The 17,429-nt window shown below is 43.1% G+C and overlaps 1 protein-coding gene across 1 annotated transcript; it reads left to right on the forward strand.

Moving 5' to 3' along the window:
- The first annotated feature begins 11,054 nt into the window (after positions 1-11,054).
- LOC139418167 (frizzled-9) lies at positions 11,055-14,008 on the forward strand. The gene has a single exon (XM_071167420.1). The coding sequence runs from the start codon at positions 11,704-11,706 to the stop codon at positions 13,456-13,458; it is 1,755 nt and encodes a 584-aa protein (XP_071023521.1). The 5' UTR covers positions 11,055-11,703; the 3' UTR covers positions 13,459-14,008.
- The last annotated feature ends 3,421 nt before the right edge of the window (positions 14,009-17,429 follow it).

The following is a 17,429-nucleotide window of genomic DNA, read 5'->3' on the forward strand; positions in this document are numbered from 1 at the left end:
TAAACTGGAGGGTTAATTAACTGGAGGGTTAAAGTAAGCTACTTTATTAACTGGAGGGTTAAAGTAAGCTACTTTATTAACTGGAGCTGATAAAGCGCAAGATGAGGGAGAGCAGACATAACATAGTACATGTAAATCCGGGACACTCAAATTAGTATGCTATGTTACGTCTGGTGTGGTTACATGAGACAGATGGTTACTTAAGGCAAAAACGAAAGAAGGGTGATTGGTGGGCGTATAATGCGAACGTCTAGCCACCTAAAGGTTGCAAGTTCGAATCTCATCATGGACAACTTTATCATTTTAGTTAACTAGTAACTTTTCAACTACTTACTACTTTTGTACTTTTTGAAAATTAGTAACATATAATATGAATTGTAATTTGTAACATATCATACAAATTGGGTGCTGGAGATACACAAATTAATACATACCATACAAAATGTAAGATATCATGCTAATTGCAGTGTCATGGATTAAGGAAAGAATAATACAAAATGCTCTGAGACCAGGTTGAGGAGAGAGGTGCAGCTCTAGCAGGTGGGGGAGGGGCCATACTGTGAGCAGGGACAGCAACCAACGAAGCCGACTCACACTAGAGTGGACTAATAGCTGCAATATCTAGGTTATTTATCATCAAATATGATTAGGTAGTACCTGTCTTGACTGCATCAAACCGAGAGAAGCTAGTTAGGCTACAGTGCATGCACTTCCTCATTCTACAGTTACAGATAACAACTCCATTCAGAGTATTAAGTAACAGCCTACCTATTAGCTCTTGGTTGTTTTAGCTTACCCTTCTCATTCCATCTATTAGACATTTCCTTTTTTATTTATAACATGTAAGTTGACTGAGAACACATTCTCATTTACAGCAACAACCTGTGGAATAGTTACAGGGGAGAGGAGGTGAGTAAACCAATTGGAAGCTGGGGATGATTAGGTGGCCATGATGGTATGAGGGCAGACTGGGAATTTAGCCAGGACACCAAGGTTAACACCCCTACAATAAATACCTTGGGATCATTTAGTTACCAAAGAGAGTCAGGACACCCGTTTAACGTCCTAGCTGAAAGACAGCCCCACAGGGCAATGTCCCCAATCACTGTCCTGGGGCATTGAGATCTTTTTTTAGACTAAAAACTACTACTTCCAGCAGCATCTGGTCTCTCTAAGCATCAGTAGCAAGCCAGCAGTGGGATGCAGGGTGGTATGCTGCTGGTATTCTAACTTTTGCCACACATGGAGTCTCTATGACTGTAGCCTATTGCTGCTTTGATGACTTATGATTGGCCAACAACAAGCTACTCTCCATTCTTGTGAAAAGCATAAGCACCAGCATAAATATTCAAATATATATATATTTTTTATTTTATTTATTATTATTATTTTATTTTTTTACCCCTTTGTCTCCCCAATTTCATGGTATCCAATTGTTGTAGTAGCCACTATCTTGTCTCATTGCTACAACTCCCGTACGGGCTCGGGAGAGACAAAGGTTGAAGGTCATGCGTCCTGCCCCAACCAGCCATACTGCTTCTTAACACAGCGCTCATCCAACCCGGAAGCCAGCCGCACCAATGTGTCGGAGGCTACACCGTGCAACCTTGGCTAGCGCGCACTGCGCCCGGCCCGCCACAGGAGTCGCTGGTGCGCGATGAGACAAGGAGATCCCTACCGACCAATCCCTCCCTAACCCGGACGATGCTAGGCCAATTGTGCGTCGCCCCACGGACCTCCCGGTCGCGGCCGGTTACGACAGAGCCTGGGCGCGAACCCAGGGACTCTGATGGCACAGCTGGCGCTGCAGTACAGCGCCCTTAACCACTGCGCCAATATATATTTCTTAACTGCAGCAGTTGCCTTTGAATGTGTACGGCCCTTTCGGACAAGTCAGTTAAAATGACACATACCTGAGACATGTGACAATCATATCATCCCCAACCCAGACCCGTGATATTGTTTAGGATTCTGGATCCGGACACGCTCGGGTCCCAGATCGGGTTTTGTGTATTCGGGTACAGGTGGATCCTTGAAGACATCTACTCCACACTGCCCTTTCCCACCTGGACAAAAGGAACCTGAGAATGCTGTCTACAGCTTGACTACAGCTCAGCGTTCAACACCACAGTGCCCTCATCACTAAGCTAAGCACCCTGGGATTAAACACTTCCCTCTCCACCTGGATCCTGGACTTCCTGATGGGCCGACCCTAAGTGGTGAGGGTAGGGAACAACACATCCGCCAACACGGGGGCCCCCTCAGGAGTACATGCTTAGTCCCCTCCTGTACTCCCTGTACGCCCACGACTGCGTGACCGTGCATGACTCCAACACAATCATCATGTTTGCCGATGACACAACTGTGGTAGGCCTGATCACCGACGATGATGAGACAGCCTACAGGGAGGAGGTCAGAGACCTGGCAGTGTGATGCCAGTGCAACAACCTCTCCCTCAACGTCAGCAAGACAAAAGAGCTGATTATGGACTACAGGAAATGGAGGGCTGAGCACACCCCCATTCACTTCGACATGGCTGTAGTGGAGCCGGTCGAGAAGTTGAAATTCCTCGGTGTCCACATCACTAAGGACACATCATGGCCCAAACACACCAACACAGTCGTAAAGAGGGCACAACAATGCCTCTTCCCCCTCAGGAGACTGATTTGATTTGGCGTGGGCCCTCAAATCCTCAAAAAGTTATACACCTGCACCATTGAGAGCCTCTTGACTGGCTGCATCACTGCATGGTATGGCAACTGCTTGGCCAACCACAAGGAGCTACAGAGGGTAGTGCGTGCGGCCCGCACTACCCTCTGCTTTGGCAGCAGCTAATGGGGATCCATAATAAATGCAAATACATCTGTTCTCTCTGCTACCGCAGGGCAAGTGGTACTGGAGTGCCAAGTCTGGGACCAAAAGGCTCCTGAACAGCTTCTACCCCCAAGCCATAATCAAATGGCTTTCCGGACTGTTTCCATTGACCCGCTTTTTTTGTTGTTGCATGGACTCTCTTGCACTGGCTGAATGCACACTCACTGGACTCTACTCACACACACATACCATACTGACACAGCAATACAGACACACACACATGCATATTGACACACTTTCACACTCTTTACACATGCTGCTGCTACTCTGGTTATTATATATCCTGATTGCCTAGACACTTTTACCCTTACGTACATGTACAGTGCCTTCGGAAAGTATTCAGACCCCTTGACTTTTTCCACATTTTGTTACGTTACACACAATTCCCCATAATGACAAAGCAAAAACAGGTTTTTATAAATGTTTGCTGATTTATTTAAAAAAAACTGAAGTATCACATTTAGATAAGTAGTCAAACCTTTACTCAGTACTTTGTTGAAACACCTTTAGCAGCGATTACATCATCAAGCCTTATTGGGTATGACGCTACAAGCTTGGCACATCTGTATTTGGGGAGTTTCTCCCATTCTTCACTGCAGATCCTCTCAAGCTCTGTCAGGTTGGATGGGGAGCGTCGCTGCAAAGTTTTTTTCAGGTCTCTCTAGAGATGTTCGATCGGGTTCAAATCCGGGCTCTGGCTGGCCCACTCAAGGACATTTAGAGACTTGTCCCGAAGCCACTCCTGCATTGTCTTGGCTGTGTGCTTAAGGTCGTTGTCCTGTTGGAAGGTGAACCTTCGCCCCATTCTGAGCTCCTGAGCGCTCTGGAGCAACTTTTCATCAAGGATCTCTCTGTACTTTGCTCTGCTCATCTTTCCCTCGAACCTGACTAGTCTCCCAGTCCTTGCCGCTGAAAAACATCACTACGGCATAATGCTGCTACCACCATGCTTGAGACGTGACACTTGGCATTCAGGCCAAAGACTTCAATCTTGGTTTCATCAGACCAGAGAATCTCGTTTCTCATGGTCTGAGAGTCTTTCGGTGCCTTTTGGAAAACTCAAAGCGGGCTGTCATGTGCCTTTTACTGAGGAGTGGCTTCCGTCTGGCCACTCTACCATAAAGTCCTGATTGGTGGAGTGCTGCAGAGATGGTTGTCCTTCTAGAAGGTTCTCCCATCTCCACAGAGGAACTCTAGAGCTCTGTCAGAGTGACCATTGGGTTCTTGGTCACCTCCCTGACCAAGGCCATTCTCCCTCGATTGCTCAGTTTGGCCAAGCGGTCCAGCTCTAGGAAGAGTCTTGGTTGTTCCAAACTTCTTCAATTTAAGGATGATGGAGGCCACTGTGTTCTTGGAGAACTTCAATGCTGCATAAATGTTTTTGTACTCTTCCCCAGATGTGTGCCTCGAAACAAATCTCTGAGCTCTACGGACAATTCCTTCGACATCATGGCTTGGATTTTGCTCTGACATGCACTGTCAACTGTGGGACCTTTATATAGACAGGTGTGTGCCTTTCCAAATCATGTCCAATCAATTGATTTTTTTTTAATAGCAATATAGGTCTATAGGGTTTATAGCTGTGGTTTACTGATAGTCTCAACATTGATGGTGGGAAGTGGCTTATTTTTGATAATTGTGGGCAAGACTACACTTTAGAAATTAGGATAATTATCGGAATACTTTAATAATCTATATTAACTTGCACGGGCATGCTCAGTCAGCTGTCTACACTGTTTCTTTCTTTTAGGTTGTTCTCAAGAACTATTTTGCTGTGCACTGCTCAAGAGCTTACAGCTCACACGTCTAGCCCCTCTAGGGAGTCGACAAGCCAGGCTCATGCTCTAAATGTATTCCCGTGGCTGTGATATAAATATCTGCTGTCTGTTCAGGCATGAGAGACGGGACTGTGTGTGTGTGTGTGTGTGTGTGTGTGTTTGTGTCCCGTAAAGACACTGCCCTTGAGTAAAGAGGCGGCCCCAAATACCTGGAAGCACCCCTTCCAGGTATTTTCCCCGCTTCTGCAGATGAGATCTTAGTCGTGCAATTTTAAATCTAACTAAGATGTTTGGGGAAGTACTTCTTAAGTTAAAAAAATTACATAAATGATTCGTCTCACATTGAATGACAAGAAACACTTTGTTGAAGAATCCCTACTGTTGACCAATCACCGACGAAGGGCCGTAGACTTGAGAATGCCTCGAGAAACATTTGTGCACGAACAAGCAAAAACAAAACTTGCCGAAGACCAAAACAAACAAAAATGTCACAAAATGTAGTCATAATATACAGTATAGTATGCACAACCTGTTTCCTGAACAGTTTAGTCTGGGAAACTATGGACGCCTTAACTCCTGCTGCCACATACGTATGTTTCCATCCCTCAGGTCCTAGTGGGACATGAGAGTGAGTGTCTGTTTGCTTAGTAGAGACCTCTTGGGCTGAGATGTTTTGCCCCCTCCTTTACCTAAACTGAGTTTGTAGCAAAGGGGAAGAAGAAGGAGGCTGTAGGCCTATATTCCACACTGTGCTGGTATAAGTCTCACATTTGAAGATTTTTTCCCTCCCATGTCTGATTTCTCTAGTAACAAGAGGGAGACTATTTAATGGAGTCTGCTGCATCTTGAGCCCAGACTCCTTCTGACAATTTCTGTTCAAATTTCCCTAAATATTTGCTTTCCTTGGCATCCTGCATTCTGTTCATAGTTCTAAGGAGGCCAAACGCATGCAGCTACTGCCAGGTTTGCTCTATTTCAGGGCAGAAGCCAACAGAAGACCGCAAACACCATGTCGTCTTGGCCTGTGGTTGAAATAGGCATATTCACCATCTCTCTACTTCATCTGCCCCTAAAGGCATACAGGTCACTGTGGTACCACACCAAGTTTGATTGAGAAGACAGATGTGTTTTCCAAGCAAAAGAATTGGACGCTTTTGTGGCCTGTCACTCATTAGGAAAATTGATGACTTATGTGCAAAGCATTTAGAGCGAGACACTACACAAACACGCTCGTCCTTAATGAAAATAAGTGCCAGGGGAAAGACACCACAAATGTTGTAAAAGGCAGGTCTGTCTGGAGACACAATGTAAAAGTAATATGTTTTTTTCAAGTAAGAATACCGGTATTGAGTTTTCACTGAGCCAAGATGGAAACTATTTTGTTTAAACTTTGTCTCTGGGTGGAGCAGTCTTCCTAAATAGGTTCTGAACAGATCAATTAGCCTTTGTCAAATATTTCCTGTATGTTCTTGGTTTGAAATTGTTTTTCCTTGAAACTGTGTGAAACCTTCATCTTCTGAAACCTGGACAAAATGTGGTCAGGGCTAATTGTGCAAATCTGGCTTTGAATCTCCAACCAAGTAGTTTTAATTTTACTGAAAGAAGTTAAATGACTGGGCTACTATCGATTCTCTTCATTCATATTCATGTATGCACCCTAAAGCTAAGCTCTGATACAACATTATAGCCTTGTTTCTCCAAGCTTTGGTATAGAATAGTACATTGTTCTCATGTCTACCTCATGAATCTGACCAATTACCTGTCTTGTAACTAATTCCACCTATTACGACAAGACAGTAGGTCTTTTGTGAGGGCAGCGTTGTGCTCTGCTGTGAGTACAGTTGTGTTTTAGTGTTTGAGAGTATGACAGCTGGCAGATGGGTAATGGGGTGGTGAAAATATTAACCTTTGAAATCCTAGTGGCTACCATGGGTGTCAACCAATTAGAATGTCACATTTCTCTAGGCTTAAAAAAAGTTATGGTTCCAACTGCTACTCCTAAAAAAATGTAAAAAAATATTCGGACACTGTGAATTTATGGAGTGTAGATGTAGGATTTTTTAAATTTCCATTCAAGCTAGAATCCTTAGTTGCTACATCAATGTTTTGACTTTTAAATTAATGATATACTGTGTAGGCTACCCATTGATTCTTGAAGAATATAACTTATAAATGCCTCATGAGCTTAGTTCAACTGTCATACCCCATCAGAACCCAAAATATTAGCTTGTTTTACTCCAATGTTTGTAAACCACGTAGTGACGTTGGATTGATTGTGACGACTGCTGTTCATCGAATGATTAACTGTTTATAATTACATGGTTAAATGAATCAGGTAATTATTAACTCAGTAAACTACGGCACCATGGGAAAGTTTGGCTTTATTGACTTTCTATTTCCCAAATGAACTCAAAGAATATCAGAATATCAATTTTACAACAGCCGCTAATTAATTAATTTCCTCTATAGTCTCATTCTGAACGTCTCATAATCCGGGAATCTGCACAAACGCAAGTCCCACTAAATAAGTCCGTAGCACACCAATTGAGTTGATTATTTATTTACTAACAAGCTAAAATGATAATATAAGATACACAAACACACAGTCTGGGCTATTGATTAGAACTTAGTACAATGAAACAGGTCCCTAGCAGGCCAACACAATATAACACATGTTACACAAAATGGTGATTTCAAAAGAGAGAAAAGCACACTTGGGTACATTTTAAAACTATGTTTAGTTAGCCCTAACCTTGCCCTGAACTGCCGCTCTTATGGAGCAGAATATAATGATGTAATTACGTGTCGAAGGTCTCTGATGGGGTATCTCTTCGTGGACCAGGTTCGCCTTCTCCTCTGATGACGGCACTTCTTTGGTTACCGGGTCTAACTATCTGATTGTCCTCACGATGTCAGTGTCCTTTGTCTTAGTGGCCTGTTTCTTCGCCCTTGTTCTGAAAGAGGGGTCTTCTGAGGACAGCTAATCAGCCATATAGGTGGTTCCAGCATGGGAATGAAAGCAGTGTAGACACACGATACTTTGGAGAGAATAACAGGGTGGTCCTGCTTGAATTCACCGTCTTAGACACAGCTACTCATCCGTAGCATAGATTGTTAAAAGGTTCCTTTGTCTTCTTCAACCATGTTTTGGGGTTACAAATAATCAGACCTTGACTGCAGCTCGTAGTCACCTTGTCATAATGTTAATTCTTAACTCGCATGTTTTGTACCCTCGGGTCAGAAATTGGCGTTTCTGCCTTTAGGGCAAGTTCTCTGGGCGTAACTAGTTACGAGGCAAGGTCTGGATTTTACTCAGATCCAATTTAAACAACTAACATCACATTTCATCTTTACAAAAACTTCCTCTTTGATCTGGACATTTTCACACAACGTGCATTATGCAAACATCAGGTGTATATTGTGAAAACTTTTCAAGTTACAATGTTTTCGTTATAACGTCATCATTTAACTTTTAATAACATAACAAAAACGACATTCATTTTCATATGCCATCTATCATCATTACTACCATTTTGGCTGACGAAACATATTGTCCGAAAGTTCATTTATTGCATGTTACTGTTTGGAGGTAGGTTCTCCATAGGCCAATCATACATTCCATTCCTCCACAGTGAGAGGACAAAGGGATTTTGTCTGCTGCCTTAAGATTTACAATGGGCGTGAGGTGTCATAAAACCCCCCCCACCTCCATACCTCTCGATCTCTCCCACTCTGGCGGGTGTGGTCCACAGTAACCTGACCCGAACAGGCCAGTCATGACAACTATGTAAATGTAAACAAGCACTGTATAGCCTCAAAACATGGTTAAACTATAATGTTGATATAATGGATGGTCAGTTCTTGCATCCATAGCTCTGTCTATGGATTTGAGAGTGGCTACATTTCTCCAGGCCCATCCCTCAACTTTTTACCAAAACTAAGGTGGGGTGACCGCTTTGTTATTATTTAAATGAAAGATTCTAGCTTTAAGCATGTCATATAACATGTCCTTTTGACATTACCAAAATTGTTCCCTCACTTATGTATGGCTTTTTTGTGTGTTATATTTCTTAACTCTACCACAACCATAAAGGCAAACCTACTAATAGTAACACAATCAGAGATGAGTAAATGATGTGGTCTCTGACCCAGGCTCTAGCACCACATCAAAATATATATGTTTTAATTTTTTATTCTCTGCGTATATAACCCAAACTTCTCTTGAACTACAGAATCATTAGTCAGTGCCCCCACAGTTTGTGCCTTTGACCAACATGGTAGATTAGTCCTCTGAAACACACACGCACGCACACACCCTTTGTGTCAGTGCAGCAGCCTGTTAGTTTAAATAAGTTAGCTAATGGTGAAGTTTATGAAAAAGCTCTTCCCCATCCTGATACCTACAATTTTAACATTGACTGATTGCTCTTGTAGCTGTGGTTTCCCTTTCTTTATTTTCTCCTCATCCAGCAAGCACAAAGAATAGCCCCTTTCATGGCAGGCTGAAGAAGACTTGCGGAGTACGTGGAAAGCGCTGCTTAAACAGCTCTCAGCCAAAACAAAAACAGCCGCCAAAAGGAATCCCATTTCATTTAAATGAGCAGGAAATTGACCCGTCGGAGAAAGAAAAAAAAATAAGTCAGTGAGTGGTGAACCGATCCTGTAGTCTGTGGGAACGTGACAAGTGGGCCTGCTTTCCTAAGTGCCTTCAGGAACGGGGAGGTTTTTTGGGGAGTCTCGCTCTGGCACTCAGAGTGCACTCTCCTGTGCAAGGCTGCTTAGCATGACAATGGAGCTGAGAGATGGGTTCTGGGAAACAGGTGCCGCTCTTGTCACCCCTCCGACCCGCAGTTTGGTCAAGAGGGGAATTGATATGGGTTAGCCTAATAGAGAGGTACCCTGGCCTCATGTAGGCAGGCCTAGGCCCAGAGAAGGAGAGGTTTTCATATGGAAAACATGGCCCTAGTGATTTTGTCCAAACAAAACAGACAATCGAATAACCCTGTGTATAGAAGGACCTTCTAAAGGTTTTGTTACTGTACCATTAATTGGAAACTGTCAAAACACAAGGCTGTATGCTCCAGGAGGAGGAAGAGAGATGAGGGGGTTCTGACTGAGCCTATATGGAGAACATCATGGGGTATTCTGTTTCCCCTTCAGAGTCTCTCAGTACTAGGCAGACTGTGATGTTGTTGCAAACAGATGGTTTTGCACGACCACAATAAGCAACTATCACTTTCTCAATTGTTTTTGAGAAACTGATAGATGAGATGGCATTTGAGTACAAGCACAAAGTATTTACAAATTCATACAAAGCAGGCCTTATGCTGCAGTTCATATACTGGGCGTCCAAAGGTTAACTAAAGCAATTGATCAATGACTAGTGGAAGCCTATGACTCCTCTTTCTTCTATGTGTGCAATGCACCATGGATGGATGCTGTGTGGAAAGTGACCACTAGATGGGAACAATAGCCTATCAGGTCTTCAACTCTAACTGTTCCAGTTAACCCCATGTTGTACAGTCACTGCTCAGTAAGAGAGACACAGCTATCTGACACGGAGAAAATAGAAAGAGCCATCATTAAAGTTCAAACTTCATTTAGCTTACACCTTATTTACATTTAGATTGCAATCATCTGCCCCTTGTTAATAGGAAATGGCCCAGTATCCTAGGAAATGAGTTTTTCCGGCTCTATGCTAATTGAAATCTATTTTTGATGAGGACAGAGGCTGGGATTACATTTAAACAAAAAGCTAAAAAAATATAGGACAAAACACACATCACGATAAGAGTATACTCATATTGACTGGAATGCTAATGTCCTCTGTATGTTATGAAAGGTCATGTTTCATGAAGACATAGGTCAGGTGATGGACTACTTATGCTTGACCAAAGCTTGTTGTTTTATAAGCATTATGGAACATGCTTATTACATAGCCTATGATATATATCATTCTTGTCCCCCAAAAAGTCATTGCCCCACACATTCCTATTGACACTAATTGAAATGTAGATTATAGAATTGTTGTTATTGATTTTAATGGTGAAAATAAACTGAACCATAGATTGATTGGCACTCAATATTAGTAAATGTTCACCATCAGGATGCACAAAACCTAAGCTTGTGACAACAACCTAAGCTATTTTCACTTAAGACCACCGCGTGGAATGTCGATAAAAAAACATTTTTTAACCGGGAGTAATATACGCACTTTCATTACATCAACCAATAGATGAATTTGTCCCATGATTGAATTCCCATCTCGTAATTTCTGCGTAAAACCAGTAAGAAAAAGTCATTTGAGAATGAGTTTTTTTAGGCGGGGCGAAACAAACTCGTCACTTAATTCCCGCCCCGTTATTGAAGAGGCAGAGTGCGAGCACAGAAAAATATAATGTACTCAAGCGATTGAGGGAGAGGAAGACAGGCAGAGCTGGACAACTTGACTATTTTTAAACGAGACAGTATCCCTCCGTGCTGTGCGCTTGTGTGGTTACAAACAGGAGCCTACTAACATGGGATTCTGAATTGCCTGTCAACTAAAAATCTATTCGGAAAATAAGGACATTACCGAGGATTATTACGGCAAATAACGGTTCAACTCAACTGCCTGTTTTGATATTATATGCGTGCTACCTGTGGTATATTATAGACTCATTGTTTTCCATTCTAACTTTCACAGGATTGTTGCCTTCAATTTGGTAAACATGTGAAGCGTATCGTGCTTTAAAAAAATCGACTGGATTTGGAACTGTAACAACAAGCACATTTTTATTCCCCTTTGTAATTCGCATACTGTTCACAGGAAAAACGTTTTGCGGAGTTTGACCATAGGAGATAACTTTAATCAGTATTAAAGTTATCTCGCCAACTTGGAACTCGGATATGCTACAATGCTTTCATCAGATGTGACTGTGGGGAAATTTACACGTTGGGCACCAGTTTTTTTCCTCCAAGCAATTTTTCTCATGGGATGAAATATTTAACTTTTATTTTCTGTTTTAATACGTTAAGTATTTCGTGATACATACACTTTCCTGATATCACCATGGATGTTTTTAATTTGAGGATTGCCATTTTACTGTGGTGCCAACTTGTTATTGTTGCATCCAGCTTGGAGATCGGAGCCTATGATCTAGAGAGAGGCAGACATGCAAAATGCGAACCCATCACCATCCCCATGTGCCAGGGCATTGGCTACAATATGACAAGAATGCCCAACTTCATGAAATATGCAAGCCAAGCAGAGGCCAGCATCAAACTGAATGAGTTTTCCCCTCTCGTGGAATATGGCTGTGACATTCACCTGCGCTTTTTCCTCTGCTCCCTCTACGTCCCCATGTGCACTGACAAAGTGTCCACCACCATTCCTGCCTGCCGACCAATGTGTGAGCAGGCCAGGCAAAAGTGTTCTCCCATCATGGAGAAGTTCAGCTTCGGCTGGCCTGACTCACTGGACTGCTCCAAGCTTCCCACTAAAAATGACCCCAACTCCCTGTGCATGGAGGCGCCTGAGAATGACACAAAGCAGGAGACCAAGAAGGGGGAGGGCATGCTCCCGGTGCCCCCCAGACCCAGGCAGCCCAGCTCAGGTACCAGCGGGCGCTCTGGCACCAGCCTGGGCTCCTGCGAGAACCCGGAGAAGTTCCAGTACGTGGAGAAGAGCCAGTCGTGCGCCCCACGCTGCTCCTCTGCAGTAGACGTGTTCTGGTCAAAGAAGGACAAGGACTTTGCCTTCATCTGGATGGCGGTGTGGTCCACACTCTGCTTTGTCTCCACCGCCTTCACCGTCCTCACCTTCCTGCTGGACCCGCAGCGCTTCCAGTACCCAGAACGGCCCATCATCTTCCTCTCCATGTGCTACAATGTCTACTCGGTGGCCTTCGTCATCCGCTCGGTGGCCGGGGCCGAGAACATCGCCTGTGACCGGGAGAATGGCGAGCTCTACATCATCCAGGAGGGGCTGGAGTCCACGGGCTGCACCATCGTATTCCTCATCCTTTACTACTTTGGTATGGCCTCATCCATCTGGTGGGTCATCCTCACCCTCACCTGGTTCCTGGCCGCTGGTAAGAAGTGGGGCCACGAGGCCATCGAGGCCCACAGCAGCTACTTCCACATGGCCGCCTGGGGCATCCCAGCCATGAAGACCATAGTCATCCTCACCATGAGGAAGGTGGCCGGGGACGAGCTGACGGGGTTGTGCTACGTAGGCAGCATGGATGTCAACGCCCTGACTGGCTTCGTGCTCATCCCTCTGTCCTGCTACCTGGTCATTGGCACCTCCTTCATCCTCACGGGCTTCGTAGCGCTCTTCCACATCCGCAAGATAATGAAGACAGGCGGCACTAACACGGAGAAGCTGGAGAAGCTGATGGTGAAGATCGGTGTGTTCTCCATCCTGTACACAGTGCCCGCCACCTGCGTCATCATATGCTACTTCTATGAGAGGCTCAACATGGACTACTGGAAGTTCCGTGTTCTGGAAAGCAAGTGTGTTTCATTCCCTGGACGCCGGAACGAGGACTGCTCCCTGGAGGAGTCGGTGCCCACCGTGGCGGTGTTCATGCTGAAGATCTTTATGTCTCTGGTGGTGGGCATCACCAGCGGTGTGTGGGTGTGGAGCTCCAAGACCCTGCAGACCTGGCAGGGTCTGTGCAACAGGAAGCTGGCGGTGCGGACTAGCAGGAAGCCCTGTGGCAGCGTCAGCTGCAGCAGCTCCCACTGCCACTATAAGGCCCCAGCCGTGGTGCTCCACATGTCCAAAACAGACTCTTACATAGAGAGCCCAACACACGTCTGACACTTCAAGTGACATTTCTCAAAGTGTTTTGTAAAGACAATGCCAAAGGGAAAGGAGGCTATTTTGTTATGTGATCATTTGAAAAGCTCAGGTTGGACTGCATCTGATGTTCGTTGAGTAGCAATACCTGAAAGTGACAGTGTTTGTGCTGTCGTTTGGGGACATTATCCAAATTGCTTGCAGTTAAACCACACAGTTTGGTGCAAAAGCAGAATCAGATAAGTTTCTAAAGGGAACATTTATTGTATAGCATGCCATACAATTAGTTGTTTCTGCTTAACTAACTGAATATGAATGCAAAAGAGAACTGGCATGGATGTATCAATATTTGGTTTATGCTCCCCTCCCTGTAAGTTTATTTATTGTGTTGTATATTTAATTGCAAGTTCTTCATGGTGTTTCATAAGTTTTTGTATATTGTATGTAAGTGCAGGTACTAAAGAGTTATGAGTTATGAATATAGGGCCTGTTGAGATGTACAAGTGCCTTTTGAAAATTAATATTTTTTTGAAAAATTGACATTAATAAAACATATTTATATATTTTCACTGATGACTTTACTCTCTCCATTACTTTACAACATATGTCAACTTGTTAGGGGTAGTTGTCATAAACATGAGCAAAGCAAAGACATTCTACAATAGTATAAAAATGTTTTGGTTTAAATAACTGCCTTGAAAATATTCATTTAGCCAAAAAACATTTTGATTTAGATTTACTACAGTGCCTCTTCAAATTGACAAGCTCTACAGTGGTCATTTTCTTGAGGTAATAATGATCTAAGATGCAAGAATATATTGTATGAATAAAATAAATATATAATTAGTTTGGGTGACATTCCTACATTTATTCATTTTTGTTTATTTTTCATTAGACTGATGACCTTGTGGACCCACCTACAATATGAAGCTCTCACTGGCAAAACTAGTCATATTTTCCCAAGTGACATCAGCTGTTCATTTTATATGCCCTTTCATGTATAACTCTGTCCTTGCATTGCATCAGTGTTCTGTCACATTTGTGGAATACAAAATGCTTGAGTAAAATGCGAACAAAAAGCTGTGTGTTCCACACAGTTAAGCCTTGTACCAAATGTGTGGTCGGTTGACAAAAGCGTTAATATTTTTTTAACCTGCAGCCTCAGTTGAGGTGGAAAACAGTCAGCGCCTCCAGGCCTCTCTGCCTGCCTGTGTTTGTGAAGCTATGCTGAACTTTCTGTTTTCCAATGAAACATCATCTCCAGCAAAAAATAACTTACATGGGGTGACAGCATTCCATGGTGCGGGAAAGAGAGAGACAGAGTTTTAACGATGTCATGACACTGCCTTTAAGGACATTTTTCTCTGCGTTTCCCAAATATAACACACAGGCAGTTAAAATGTCACGCTTTTCAAAAGTTCAGCCTTTATAAAGCTAAAGAATACATGGCATTATCCTTGTTGAATAGGTACAGTATAGCAGATGTCTGCTACTCTGCTGCAGACCCATTAATACCTCATAATTTCACATTAGGCCTTAACAATGATGATATTTACATTTTGGGCTGGTCCAGCCCACCAGCCTATCCTTAAATAGGGACATTATGTTTTTATCATCCTCTCTTCCCTGTTGCTGGTGCCTGCGTCCTGCCTGCGCAGACATTGTCCATGGCTTGTCAGCACGTCTTCCCGTGGAGCTGAAACCACTGTTACATTTCACCATAAAAAGCTGGGTTTGTCTTGGAGCTGCACATTGGGACCCCTCTGTGGTATGTAAACCACATGTACCAGTCACAATAAAGCGAAATTAATGTGTGCCAGCTTTCAAGTTTCTAAATGGGTGACATACATAAACACTTCCCAGCTAACACAAAATGTTCTGAGAACCATATGTTTCTTAGAGCTTGGTAAGAGCTTGGTACCCTTGTGGATTTCCCAGCAGCTCCATCAAGCATCGCGTGGATCTTGAAATCGGCAGCAACAGCAACCATTCATGAAGTAAGTGTTGTTATATAAGTATTCATACACATAGCTCATATAAACAAAGACATTCCGTCGTAAGAACACATACACCCAGCCACAAGACTGACCCCCTCTATTGGTCGGATGCTCAGGATAAGTCTCTGCTGTGCACCAATGGGGCTTCTGCTCTGGCTAGAGCAAGGCCCGCCTCCAACCCTCCGACCAGTCAAGAAGACCGAAACGACAAGACTCCACCTACTTTATTCTATGTATAAAAATGAATGTAACCGTAGTATAAGGTCTCTTTTTCACCTGGCTCCTTGCCGAGTTATGTGAACTAGGTCCGTGCACGTAAAACTGCGGGACAAGATATCTCTGACTCATTAAAACTGTCTTTTGTTACAACTGAAATCCACTCTGTCCAGCGTCTGTGATTTGGTCTCAACTCTCCAGTATTTAAACACTAACAGTGTCTAGATGGATAGTTATGTTCAATTATAAGTGAAGGACATGCTATTCATGGGTTGGATGCTTCGTCACAATATTGTTTTGAATGTTCTTGTGAGGTCTGATGCCTGAATGAATGTTCTACTAGTTACTCAATGGCATTCTCTGAGTCACCATGCACTGATGAAGATTTAGTTTAAAGTGCATTATAGTGACTTGGAAAAACTATGACATTTCTAAAGGAGGCAAATCATTAGTAGGACAACTTTTTGTCATTACTGTGATGTCACCAAATTGACTTTAGATGGCGAATAATTTTAGCTAGCTAGCTAAGATTGAGGGACAGAACCGGATTTTAGCTAGCTAAAGATAGCATTGCAAACTTTTCTAGTTATGACAATTGCTATCTCTCTAAAGTAAATTTGATGACATGATAATGATGGCAAAGTTATCTCCTACTAATTGCTTGCCTACTTTAGCAATGTCATCATATTTCCAGGCCAACTATAGTGTATCCTCAAATAATGATAGCTTGATTGCTAGCTACCAATGGTAGCTAGCCTGTTGACTGTTGTTAAAGCTGCAGTCAGTCATTCACCCAAAACGGACCAAGGTATCCTTCTTGATTTAGCATGTGTATTGTGCTTTCTTTGATGACTGTACAAAATAAAATGCTCAAATTGACAATTTAAGGAGTATTTGTCATTAGGCATTAGAGCTAAAACAAGTGATGCAGTGGACTAATCTCAGTGCAAGAGGCGTCACTACAATCCCTGGTTCGAATCCAGGCTGTATCACATCTGGCCATGATTGGGAGTCCCATAGGGCGGCGCACAATTGGCCCAGCGTCGTCTGGGTTTGGCTGGGGTAGGCCGTCATTGTAAATAAGAATTTGTTCTTAACTGACATGCCAAGTTAAATAAAGGTAAAAAAATGTTTTTAAAATGAAAATACTGGCGTGTGATTGGATTTGTAGTTACTAGCCTTCCAGCCAGAAAAAAGAAAGAGGGTAGCTCTTATTATTAGCTAGCGAGATATCTCATTAGGTGTATATTTATCTGATATGATTCCTAAAAAATAGTAAGCCTTCTGGATGTTGAATGCAATAATGAATGTATAACCCTTATGATAGATCATATGACTCATGAAAGCTCAGGCTGGATGTCTAGCTGGTTTGACTTTGCTACAGGCATACATTGTCATATTATTTCAGTTATGAACTATCAGATATTAAATTATGTTACATATTTTCAAATGTGAGAGTGAAAACTAGGATTATAAAATTGAACTTTGTCACCTTGCCAACAGGTTGATAACTTGTAGCTCCACAAGTCCCTTCCTTTCATGATCCCCTTTCTTATGTGCTAAAGGGTCATCGCTGAGAAATGCAGGATGAGGACCATGAGGTCATGGACTTAAGAGGAAGATGCTACTAGGAGCTACTTGGTGAAGACTAGGATGAAGAGTATGAGACACACACAGACAGGACACACAGGTAAACATCGACTGGCAGAAAAGCAGCTGAACTGGTTCCCTCCTAACCCTCCTAGGTTTATGCTGGTGGTGGTTGCTGTACATACCAAG

This window comes from Oncorhynchus clarkii, chromosome 10 (assembly GCF_045791955.1).
Source record: "Oncorhynchus clarkii lewisi isolate Uvic-CL-2024 chromosome 10, UVic_Ocla_1.0, whole genome shotgun sequence".
Classification (NCBI taxonomy): Eukaryota; Metazoa; Chordata; class Actinopteri; order Salmoniformes; family Salmonidae; genus Oncorhynchus; species Oncorhynchus clarkii.